Raw genomic sequence first — 12,310 nt, 5'->3', positions numbered from 1 at the left:
CCACGCCCCCCCATCCCCCCTCACCGCGGCCCCGCCGCCGCCGGGCCGGCTCCACACACGACGCACCGCGCCGCGCCGCGCAACCATTACCTAGAGGCAAGCCCTTGTTTAGTAAGTGAGAACTTCCCATTGAAATGTATATCCGCTCTCGCTACGGGGACAACTTCGGGGAAATAGCGGGGGGGTTAAAAAAAAAAAAAAAAAAAAAAAGGGCTCAGCATATGGCGGCTACTCGCGGGCGCCCCTGAACTGAGGCGCTCGACGCGCGCCCGCGCGCATGCACTGCCGCCCGCCCGCCCGCCCGCCGGGGGAGCGGCCGCCGCCGCCGCGGGCGGGGCTCCGCGCCCCGGCTCGATCTCCTGGTTGCAGCACCGAGCGCAGGGAGAAAGCGAACGGGGAGGGTGCGGACGAGAGCCTCCGGCGCCCCCCTCCCTCCTGGGCGAGCGGGCGGCCAGCCGGCGGCTCCTGCGCAGCGCGGAAAACGTGCGCCGAAGCCGGGGGCTGGTTTTAGCCTTGCCCGATTTAGCCGCAGGTTTTTTTTCCCCCTCACGAGTAGGGAGGGGAGGCGCCTTTTTTTTTTTAAACAACAGAACTATTAAAGAAGTAGTGCTGACTGCACCATACACACTCTCCATAGCTTCCCAAGCCATCTACAATCAAACGTCTCCTTACGCTTTTAGCATTTTGTTATTTTTTATGATTTGATTCAGGCTTTTCTTCCTTATAAATTAACGACAATAATAATAATAAAAAAAACCCCTGCTTTGCTCCTAGGTGGCCCTACAGTGATTTTCAGTGAGAATAAGCGTATCCTGCTTTACAGATCCTCCTTCAAGCCCTTGTACCACACAAGGTCCCAACGTTTTCCTGCCTTTTCACCACAAAAATCATCAAAACAGGAATCGCGCCACTGCCAATGGAGACAGGTTTAGAACGAAAGGAACAAAGCCGCCAAGTACCGATGCCCTTCTCCATCCAGGATGTTCCCAGGCATTCCCATCAACTCCCAAACGCCGCCGCTCAGCAGCTATACCCTCTTTTAAGCTGACCCTCCAAGGGGATGACTCAACCTCCCATCGGCCAAACCTGCCACATCATCTCTGCTGCAAATGACTGAAGCGAAGCAAACAGTAAGAGCAAACGCAAAGCATCCTGCTATTAATATATCCCGGCCCATGGACGCCCCGATCCTAGGCGCAGGGAAGTCCAGAGCCTCTCTCCAAGCTCACCACACCGAAGGTCGACTCGAAGTCACGACCAACTCTTGACTTCAACAATTCTTAACCCTTCCTAGCTTTACTTTAGCACCTTCCACCAAACATCATCTTAACCACAGCTCTCCTCCCCGCCATCAACGTGCAACCGCTCTTTTATTAATAGCAGACTGTTAACAGTCTGGATCTTATTTCTTGTTCGAACGCTTCTACAGTAATATTGCGGTTGATCTCAGATATGCAGTTTTCTGGGGCTCTCAGCCCCGTTTCCACATGACGGTCCTTAAGAGAAATCACGGAGGTCCACGCGACCTGTGGAAAGACCGCCAGACCCCCCCGCTTCGCCTGACGACGGCTCCAGCCGGACGGGCCGGGCGGCACGCGGTGCCCTCACTCGCTGCACAAGACGCAGCCCTGCAGAGGAGAAACGACTCTGCAGCAGGGAAAACCCAAGGCGAGGCCGAGGGAAAACGGCGCCCGGAGCCAAGCCGAGCCGCTGGTGCGCTCCGTGCCATTCCCAGCGTCTGAATCTGGGGGACAGAAACCGCGTTCCCAAAGAACCGCCCAGCGTGCGGCCGGGTAACGTCTAGGCGACTGCGCAGACAGAAGCCGCTTTAGAAGAAGGTGCAGCCAAGCGCAGAAAATTAGAAAATGCTACAATCAAGGATACTTAAGGTCCCTATGTTTAAGAATTGTAATCCAGCTCTCTCTCTTTTTTATTATTATTATTTTCCCTGTGGGATTTGATGTGCTTGCAGGGAGGAAAGGATGAGCAGAAAGTCTGCATTTTGCTTTTGCCTTATCTGAAGCAGATCCGAGACAGAGACTGGGGTCAAAAGCAGGAATTTACGTGCAGCCCCCAAAGACAAGCGACCCGATTCCTTTAGGCATTTTAGCATTAAACGGCGTTTTACATGTTAAAAGCGCAGCTGCGCTTCGGCTCAGGCGCCACTCCGGATGCCATGCGCTGCTGCGAACGGGACCCCGGCTCTTGCGGCAGGTACCCGGAAAGGGGCGATTCGGGGCCACAATCACCCTAAGGTGACGCTGTGTTTCACGCAGGGGCTCCCCAGCAGAAATGGGGCAGGAAAGCCGGGTTTCTGCTTTGTTCAATTTTGTGAGGATGGCGTCGAAGGCAGCTGGCCTGCCCGGCCGCCATCACGGCCGCCCTCCCTCACAGCTCCTGCAGGGATGGCTGGGACCCTCCGTCCCTCGCACGCTGAAAGCAGCACGGTTCCCCCCCAGATTTTAAGGTCGGGAGTCATTTATTTATTTGGGGGCTTTTTTGATCTTTCTCCCGTCGCGCCCACGCCGCAGTTCAGCGAGGGGCGAGGCCGCCACGGGCAGGAAGGCCCAGCGCCAGCTCCCCCGCGGAAGGCGCTGGGGCGGCGGACGCCAACCAAAGGAGGCGCGGGCGCCGCGGCCGGCCGGCGGGGTCAGCTGACGGGGCCCCGCCCCGCGGCGCGGCGGAGGCGGGGGGGAGGGGGGCGGCGGAGGCCTGTCGCGCCGCCATGGCCGCGGCGCCGGCCCGGCCCGGCCCTGCCGCCGCCGCCGCCTTTCCCCGTGGTTTCCCGGGGCCGGGAGGCAGCGGGCGCTCCAGCCCGCCGGGGCGCAAAAGGGGCCCGCTGCTGCAAGGGGCGGGGGTTGTTGTTCGTTCCCTCGCGGCAGCCGGGCCCCGCGGAGGCGCCGCCGCGCTGCTGCCGCCCCCAGGCCCGGCGCGGCCCGCGCCGTCGAGGCGGCGCCTCGGTGAGGGGCAGCGAGTGCCCCCCGTGCCGCCGGGTACCCCGGTACCATCGGGTACCCCCGTACCGCCGGGTACCCCGTCACCACCATCAGGTACCCGGTGCCATCGGGTACCCTGTCACTACCATCAGGTACCCATCACCATCGGGTACCCCGGTACTGCCAGGTACCCCGTCACCATCGGGTACCCTGGTACCTCCGGGGACCTTGTCACCATCGGGTGCCCCATCTGGTCGGCTCTGCCCGCCAGGCTGCTCCTGGCCGGCTCCGCACACCACCGGAGATCAGTACCTGCTCTCACGGGGCTGGACAGTTTTGCTGGCTGATCCGAGTTAGTTCTGCTTCCTGCACCTCCAAACCTGAGGATCCTTTTTAAAAACTAGCGTGGAGAAAGAAGAGGGAGGGGGCAGGCAGCAAGACTGTACTGTACAGTGCTCTGAGCGCGCTGGATCCCTCAAAACTGGCCCGCAACACTTGCATGCCCATGGCGAGGGGCGTTTTGGAGGCGGTTAAGGTGCAGAGTCACAGGGACTCTTAAAGAGAGTCATGCCTGCATGCCACCTAATCCGAACAGTGACCTGCCTGATACTAGGTGCAGGTCATGGCTTGTGTGTTACTACAGGCACAGGCTGGAGATTGTCTTTTTGGAGGGGAGTATCTGAACCCATCGATTATACAGGGCAGGTTCAGCCTCCAAGCTCTCTGGATTTCAGGAATCCGTTCAGGGCATGACTGAAAGATTTTAGCTTATTGATAGCTCCAACTCCCTAATAGCTTGGTCTTCCCCATTTCCCCATCATGCTCCAGCTAGTGTCCGTTTCACAGGTTATCCAGCAGGATTTGGAGGTAATGCACAGCCTCTGACTTTTCCATTTTCCTCCTATATTCATGGACGAGCCTTCAGTGGCTGGATATAGACATCTCAGACATCCTTCAAACAATATAGTTTCTCTAGATTCTCAGTGTGCATCAATCACTAGGGCATCATCTAGCCAAATACCTCGTGTGGGCTTTGTATAAACAAACAAATTTGGTTTTAATCACTTTAAAGTGGTTAACCACTTTATTGACATTTATAGATGTCAGCAAATAGAAAAATATATACATATATATCAAAGCAGTAACTCAGGAAAGAAAAAAATCTTACTGCACCATCATGCAAAAAATAATGGAGTTTTTTTGCACTGCTAAAGCTGCCATGGGGCAAAGTATCAGCAGGAAGCAGCATACAGGTGTAGAACACACTTCAACTGCAAGTGCAGTATCTGTGAATACCAATGTGGATAGGCAAGCATCTCAAGGAAAAATAATAGCGAAAATCAAAATTCAGAAATGGAATTAGAGTTCAATTACATTTTTATAGAGCAACATAAACAGATAGAGGCAACGAGACCATTTCCTCAGTGGGGTTATATGACTGGGCAAATGTTGTTCTAAAGTGGAACTGCTGCTTCAAGGAGGGAGGGGAGTGTGGTACCAAATATTATGACAAGGGGAGTGCTCAAAGTGAGGATAAGTTGGCATGATGAACAGATGGAGTATTCAATAACAGGAGGTTATTAATACTGCAGTTTGGTATTCTCTACGCTACTTCATGAAGGGATTCATATGCTTGCTCTTTTTCTTTTCTGATTGTATGCAGACTAACAGATATGCATACAGTAGGTAACGCTGTTATTACTTCCCTGCCTGCACACACACACACACACACACAAAATCACAAATTAATGTTTCCTGGAAAAATATTATGGGCTGGATCCTCAGCTGATGGTAACTGGACCAACTGTGTTTCTTTCAATAGTGGTAAAGTGCTTTGCACCTGCTGAAGGAGAGAGGTTATCTGACCCTGGCTCCCAAGTCATAAGGTCTCTCCACCCCACTCTGACAGCTGCTAAAGGCGCCTGCTCTATAGAATAAACTACCAAGAATCTCAGGAGGAAACAGAAAGCAACCGAGAAGAGCAGTGCTTTCCTTCAGAACACAACGCCATGCTGTCTCTGTTTAAGAAAATAAAGCTTGCCTTCACCCAGCGTTCAGGCTTTTCTTCTCTCTCTCCCCTGTATGGTTTTCAGTGGCCTAGTTTTAGGCTGGATATGGGAAAATCCAGGAGCAGACCAGCTGACTCCAGTCAAGCCTTCAGCCGCCCCCATCCATTTTACTTCCTATATTCTCAACTTTACCTCTGAGACACTAAACATTTAGTCATCTTCACACCTTTTAGACTATGATTTGTACAGCCCACAATATAAGTGAATTTTTCACAAAATGTAACAATTCCCATTCTCTTATCCCATTTCAGCACTGCTGTCACTGACTTTATTTTTTTTTTTAAAACAAAAATGTTACACAGCTGAGTATCTTCTGTTTTTTTCCACTAAGAACTATGGCATTTTCAAAGACACCAAATTGTTTCTTGGCTTCTTAAGAGTCAGCTGGATGAGCACATGTGCTTAAGAGAAAATACATTGTTTTAAGCATATGTGTTAACAACCATATGTATAAATTAAGTACAAGTTTTATTCCCCTCAGAATATCTAATCATAAGGGCATGACCTTGGGCTTTCACAAATTAGATATATTAGGGTACAATATCTTTAGCAGATGTGACTTTGAAGTTACTGAAAGAGGAAGTTTTATTGTTGTATCATCTAAGTAATGAGCCAAGATATTTGCTGAATGCTCTCTAAACTGAATAATGAGATTCTGCAATGTTCTTACATCTAGATACTGAGATTGTGTACTTAGACACAATTTTGCCTTAGTTTGTCGTTGGTATGAGTGCTGGCTTTTTCACAGATGTTCCTCTCTACTTCATTATCAACATGCATCATCCATATGCACATTCATTACAATAGTTTTAAAGGCCATCATTTTAAAACCTTTGTGCATTTTAAACTCAAAATGTAAGATTATATTTCAATGGACTATCATAACTTTTGAAGATAGTAAATCTTGCAGATGCTATTACGAGAGCCTAAAAGTAATTTCTGTCAGAAGAAAAAGATTGGCTGAATAAAGCAGGCCTAGCATTTAAACTCTATCTTAAAAATAAATCTTTAAAATGTGTAATTATAAGTCATCAATGCAATTTAATAAAAAAAGAATCAGGAAATAATATTTTGTTTGGATTTAATCATTTCCTTAATTCTTTCATTCAAATCTTGAAAAGCATTCATTAATAAAGTACACACACACAGATCAGTCTACTTTCATTTTGCAATTGCGTATTATAATTAGAGCTTCTATTTTATATATAACTTCCTCTGTGTGAAACTCCCTGCTAAAGGAAGTTAATGCTTTCTGGTTGATGTTAAAGAGAACAGCTGCTTTGGAGAGAGATTTTCAGCAGGTTCTGAGAGGAAAATGGAAAAAAAGAATAATCGACAAAAGGGAGGCATTTAGTCTTTAAGTCAACGCAAATGTTAAATCAAACAGAGAACCTTCATCTACTGTAGAAAAAAAGGTTTACTGAAGAATCAAAGTAGTAGATTAAAGTTCCACCTAATGAACACGAAGTTCATCTGTGTCAAATATTCAAAGTAAGTCATTTTTGAAATGTCAATTATGCGTTGCTCCTTTTGCAAAATGGAATGGGTGTACTAGCTCTATACTGGAAATAACAGCCATACAAATCGGAAAAGCCTACAATGTACTGAGTGAATGGAAGAATAAATTCCTTTCAAACCAGTGAACACAAAAAGCCTCTCTCCTCTGATGTTATCTGTATTAAGTGACTAAGGGATATTCTTCTTGATCTTACCCTCTTCATATAAGTGCTAAAAACACAAGGACTGGGATGGAATTAAATCCTCTGCATTTCCTGGTTATCATGAAATGAGAGGTATCATTTTCCATCTAGTCAAGAGGAGTTAACAGACCATTTCCAAGAAGGTCTGTGTTCTGGCTGAAGAGAAAAAGACGATATAGATGAACAGCAAAAAAAAAAAACCTATCGAGAACCATTAGATGTCAGCCATTGTCCATCTGTTCACAATGGAATAAATCCAGACCTGAGGAACAACTGCAACCTGCCCCATATGGCTTACTCCCTTGTGCACTGGCAAGGCTTCTTGGGGGATATGACATTGTGCGAGGTAAAGGACAAACAGCACAATCTGTGTTCCCAGGAACGATCAGCCGATTAACAGGAAAGAACAAAAAGTGTGCTTGTAACCCAGGGGAAAGTTTTCTCCTTCTCACCTGTCTGAAATCTTGGACCTCATTCAAACTTGTGTAAGTTACAGAGATACGATGCGGAGGCACCTAGAAGCAATGAAGTCCTTAAAAATCTAGCTTTAGCCGCTGAAGAAATTCTGTGGGCAGTGGATGACCCCTCAGTCGCAAGCGAGACTACTAATCTAGCCATCTCCCAAGGTGTTCAAAAAGTCATTTGGAAAGAATACGTTACACTAGGAGTTCCATTAAACACTGTAGTACAATATACTTTAACATAATGAACTGGCATAACAGCATTCTGCATTTACTCTTAGAGAACAGGCTTGTAGCACACCACCAATGAGCAGCAATTCACCTCCCAAGTTTGAAATCAGCGGGCCTAGACATGAAGCGCAGTATTATTCTGTACAATTAAGGGCAGGAGACTCAGACCTGTACAGATTAGTTCATGTCTGATTTTCTCTGTAAGATTACAAAGAAAAAATAGCTATTCATTGTGATGATGCATTCTGTATGCAAAGAAACAGCAATAGAAGTGACAAACACATTAAAACCTCCTGAAGGGACCAAAAAACTTAAAGTATGCAACAGATTCAATAACTACCTGTTTGGTGGTGGTCATTCAGCTAGCAGCATGGAGAATAACTAAGCTCAATAACTGTCCAGTGGCCTAAGGAGAACCAGGAGATATTCTAAGGGATCTTCCTGTTGTGATATATCTTCAATTTTGTTTACAGTCTCAGGACAGTCTGCTGAGAGATTCAATGGATGCAGAAAAGCAAATTCAGAAATGATGTGCAAGTTGTACATTCAACTACACGGATCCAAGGAGATGCCTGCGCCATTTCTGAAAGAAAGGAGAGCGCTGTTCATGCTTGATCTCTACGCTAGCTCTCAAGACATAAGCAGTTAAGCCTTGCCAATGTTATTTCAAACCTAAGCTAATTAGCTCTGCTCAGGAGCGGGATTTATTATTTTGGGCATGGCACCATGCTAAAGCAGCAGTAGGAGGCATCTCTACAAGCTGCTTCATACCAATTTGGACTGGCAGAATATTAGTGGTCTCTGTGCTGTAATCTAATTTGCAGTCTAGCGTGCTCTTACCTGCTCTTCGCTCCCCTTATAATACACTTGTAACCTTAGTTTGTCAAAGTTGCACAACAGGTAGCCAAAAGCAAGAGCTGGTCAGAGATAATTTTAAAATTGCCAAAGAACAGTATCCACACTCATAAATGCCCATTTAAGTTAACACCAAGGATCACTTACTAGGCAGTGCAGAGAAGCTGATACTTGTTTGAAACACCTATCACAAAAGTGGGGAACTCCTCAGAAATGAACAAGAAGGCTTGATCCGGGATAGGGGACAAAATCAAAGTTAGCATCTTCCTAAATATTTATCTAGAGACTTCTCTCTCAAACTAACCAAGAGGCTTACAAATCTGAAAAAGTAGCACACATACTCAAGGATGCAAAAGGCTAAACAGTATTTGTCAAATAAAAATGTCTGTTTGCTGTCAAGGACCTTAAACGCAACCACGCAGTAGGATTACATATGTTTTTGACATTGAAGCTAACTCTCTTGCTCTGTGAAATTTCCTCGGGATGATTACAAATTATCAGTCTTGATTTTATCTTCTTCCAAATTAAGCCATTGCCAGCTTTGTACTCTTGTGAAACACTGCATTACCAGTACTCCACTACCACCTCATACTACAGTAAGGAAATGATTCACTAGTGAGTAAAAAGTAACCCCTGGTGAATCAGCACCCCAGGTCCTGAAGCACATGAGAACCTCCCTGGCACCGTCTTTCCTTCCACCGACTGATCAAGCCCCTACACAACTAAACCCCGATGATGTTGCAATGTAGCAGTAGGCAGCACTGGTACAACGTCAGTCACGTCAGAGACACCTTGGGTAACCCGCGCATTGCACAGCAGCGACGACAAAAGACAGAAAATGTGTGGCACATTAGCAAACCTGAACACACTTATGTGAACACAATAAGATCTATCCACAGATCACTATTTCAGAACTATAATGGACTATAAAAAGTGTAAGCTTTAACTGGCTTATTTTTAATAACTCATTTTCTTTGGTTTCATTTTAAGAGCAATATATCCAGAAATTTGTAATAAAATCAGAAAAACATCCCATTAAATATGTAAAAATAATAATCTCCACGAACACCCCTTTGTACTCCAAAAAACCAGCAAAATCAGAGTGGAGAAAAGCAATAGCGAAGAGGAGACAGGCAGGAGACAGGAAAATCAATTCCACAGTTACAATACATGGAACAATATGCAGCCTGGACAATCCATAACAGTAAGTGGTGGATGACTTTAGGACAGTAAAAAGAAACTAGTAAGATTTCACGAGTAAAATACACCACGGTCTACAGAAACACATTTTATATGTTGTTTGCCTGCATATATCTAGCAACATACTAGTATTTTTATGCCCCCCCCATATGCCATATATGTTCTCTCACAATCAGACACTTCATAAGCAATTATTTTGGGGTATGGCTCTTTTACTAAACAAAAATAAAGATAAACTCTCGTGCAAATTCATTACTTACCCATTCTCAAGATTTAAACCTTGATAGCTGAAAAGGAAGCTACAAGAAATCCTTATCACTATGCAAGAATCCTAAGATAGGAATCAAATCTTAAAGTACATCAGTTTACATGGTAATTTACAGGGTAATATAGTAACTTTGTGTGTGCTGAAAAAGCTCCCTTTGCACTGGTGAATAATGTAAAGAGAGCAGCAGACTTAGAAATACGGCCTGATCAAACCACTTACAGTAATATAACACACAACTTTCCTCTAGAAGGAAGTTGATTCAAATAGGTGGTAATCAGTATCATCAGACTTACTGTTATATTTATTGCCAAATACCTTGCCTTACAGACTAAGGCAGCATTTCAGCACTGCACATTATGATAAAATAGTATTACTTAAAGATTATTGGATAAAATTACCAAAGGCCTTAGCATATTACACCAAGAAAATGCTGCAGAGACCTTGATCTCATAGAAATGATGCTAAACAGTCAACATCTTAGAGTATACAAATGCTCAAACTATTTTTTTCTTGCTACAAATTCTCATGTTGTATTTGGGTCCTATGTATTCCTGTGACCAGTCACTGATATTAGAATCAGCTTTTATTAATTTGTATTAATTTAGGTAGCTAAAAGAGCAATCACAGGACATGCTTGTACATCACTATGGGAAGCGTAAAGTTCAGACATGCCCAAAAAGGGAAATACTACTATGTCTTTGTAAACAGATTGGGCTCTTAATTAAAATGATTTGATATGCCTTATGAGCCATACGAGTTATATCACAGACACAGAAGTTACCTTATAAATGTACCTTAAATCAGCTAGTGGAGGCTACAGACAACTGAGCTGTAATAATAAATAAATGTATATAGATAACATAGTATAAATAATTAATTAGCTTTTCCTGAAAGACCTGGAAACAAATGGGAATACTTTGTATATCGTTGTACTGTGCTGATCTCTAACTAAAGTGGCTGCTGAGACCCGTGACCCAGAAAGGTTAAAGTTTAGGTCTTTCCCAGCGGCTGCACCTACATGATTAACATTACAGAGAAACCTACATCAGAAGGAACTATAACAAGAGAGGAACGAACAATAATTCATGTAGATAATAAATAATCCGAGGAGAAAAACCCTACCTTGGTTCAATTAGAGTATTTTGAATGTTTTTCCTTTTAAGCACTGCAAGTCTAGCTTCTACAAAATATTAAATACGCAGAGGGAGGGGAAGTTTTTTGTTTCTTGAAGTCTTGCTATCACAGCCAGAGGAAAGGGTTCTCAGCCTATTTCTGGATCTCTTCTGACAAGCGACTTCCAATTGTGCTAAAATCTATGGATGCTCTGAGATGTCGACAGATGTCTGCGAGGCCCTCGGCTGAGGTCAAACTCATCTCATTTGTGACCTAAGCCTAGTCTCCTGGCTCTCTTTAAAAAAATTTAAAAAAAAAAGAAAGGAAGGGGCAGGCACCAAATAAATTGTTTGCTAAGTCACCTAGAAAAAAATGTTCTGGTTAATTTTTAATCTAATAATACATACAGACACTTCTGTAACATATGGCCAACATGATGAACACTGAGCAGAAATATTTTTGCTTATCTGTCATTACTAGTCCTCACAGTGTAATTATTCTCTCTGGCACTATTAGAGGCTAATTGGCTATTAGTTCCTAAACATCTAACCAAAGTTTTCAAAAACTTGTATTTAAATCTCATTTCAATAGCACAGGTGAAATTGCTTGAATTTATATATATTTTACATAAATCTGTATTTCTCAACAAATGCATCGGTTGCTCAGTTCTTTACACATCCAAAGCAAAACACCATGCTCATACTGACATCATTTCTACTGCTTAAGGGAAGAAAAAATTAGGTCTCAAAGCTGGAGGCAAAATTCTACAATGGATAACAAATATTCCTTCTACATACATCAATGGAACAACTGGCTCCTTTGGGCACTGCCTGTACACTGCTAGGCACAGAACAGGTTCAGAGAAGATTTTTTGTTAGAATCAGTTCATGTGTACATGCAATATTCAGACAGCATGTTATACAATCATTGCTACCTGCTCCCTGACCCAGAGACGCATTCTTGCTTAAAACCACCACCAAAACCCCCAAACACTACCATAAACCAAATGCGAATATCTATATTCATTGCACAAGGGGTTTCTATTAAAAAATACCAACAGATAGATAGGATGGATAGACAGATAGATAGATACTAAATTTTCTGAACTTTTCCCCTTTGATGGCTGCAGGGTAGTCTGAATTTCTACATAATTCACTGTTACAATCACCAGTGTTTCCACTCTGCTCTTGCAAAAACAAAAAAAAGAAAGAAAGAAAGAGAAAAAGGTTTTGTACAGGAGCATTAATAGTTCCACTTGCCCTGTGGCAAATGGGGAAAATATGTCAATGTGAATTATAGTAGTGTCTCCATGGATCAAGATTTCTCATAGTACTTTCAAAATTCCACTAAGAGAAACAATTGCTAAGAGCATTCGCTACTTAGCCTGCTATGCTGGAATCAAATAAGACCCTAGGATCAACTAATGCTAATATTATCTTTCATATTGATTTTCTCCCCCTACATTAAAGGAAAGAAA

General features: G+C 44.3%; 1 protein-coding gene across 10 annotated transcripts in view; it reads right to left on the bottom strand.

Moving 5' to 3' along the window:
* CTBP1 (C-terminal binding protein 1) overlaps window positions 1-12,310 on the bottom strand; it is a 254,305-nt gene that overhangs the window by 67,915 nt on the left and 174,080 nt on the right. The window contains exon 1 of one of the 10 annotated variants that reach the window (XM_067298351.1): window positions 91-252. The exons of 8 other annotated variants lie outside the window; for them this stretch is intronic. In XM_067298351.1, coding sequence (XP_067154452.1) covers window positions 91-130 — 40 coding nt within the window. In that variant the 5' untranslated portion in view covers window positions 131-252. Of the gene's footprint in view, window positions 1-90; window positions 253-12,310 lie in introns of those variants that run through there. One more of the 10 variants, XM_067298353.1, reaches the window with a different exon arrangement.

Source organism: Apteryx mantelli, chromosome 5, assembly GCF_036417845.1.
Source record: "Apteryx mantelli isolate bAptMan1 chromosome 5, bAptMan1.hap1, whole genome shotgun sequence".
NCBI lineage: Eukaryota > Metazoa > Chordata > Aves > Apterygiformes > Apterygidae > Apteryx > Apteryx mantelli.
Note: the sequence above shows the minus strand (reverse complement) of the source record. Positions and strands in the feature narration are given on the sequence as shown.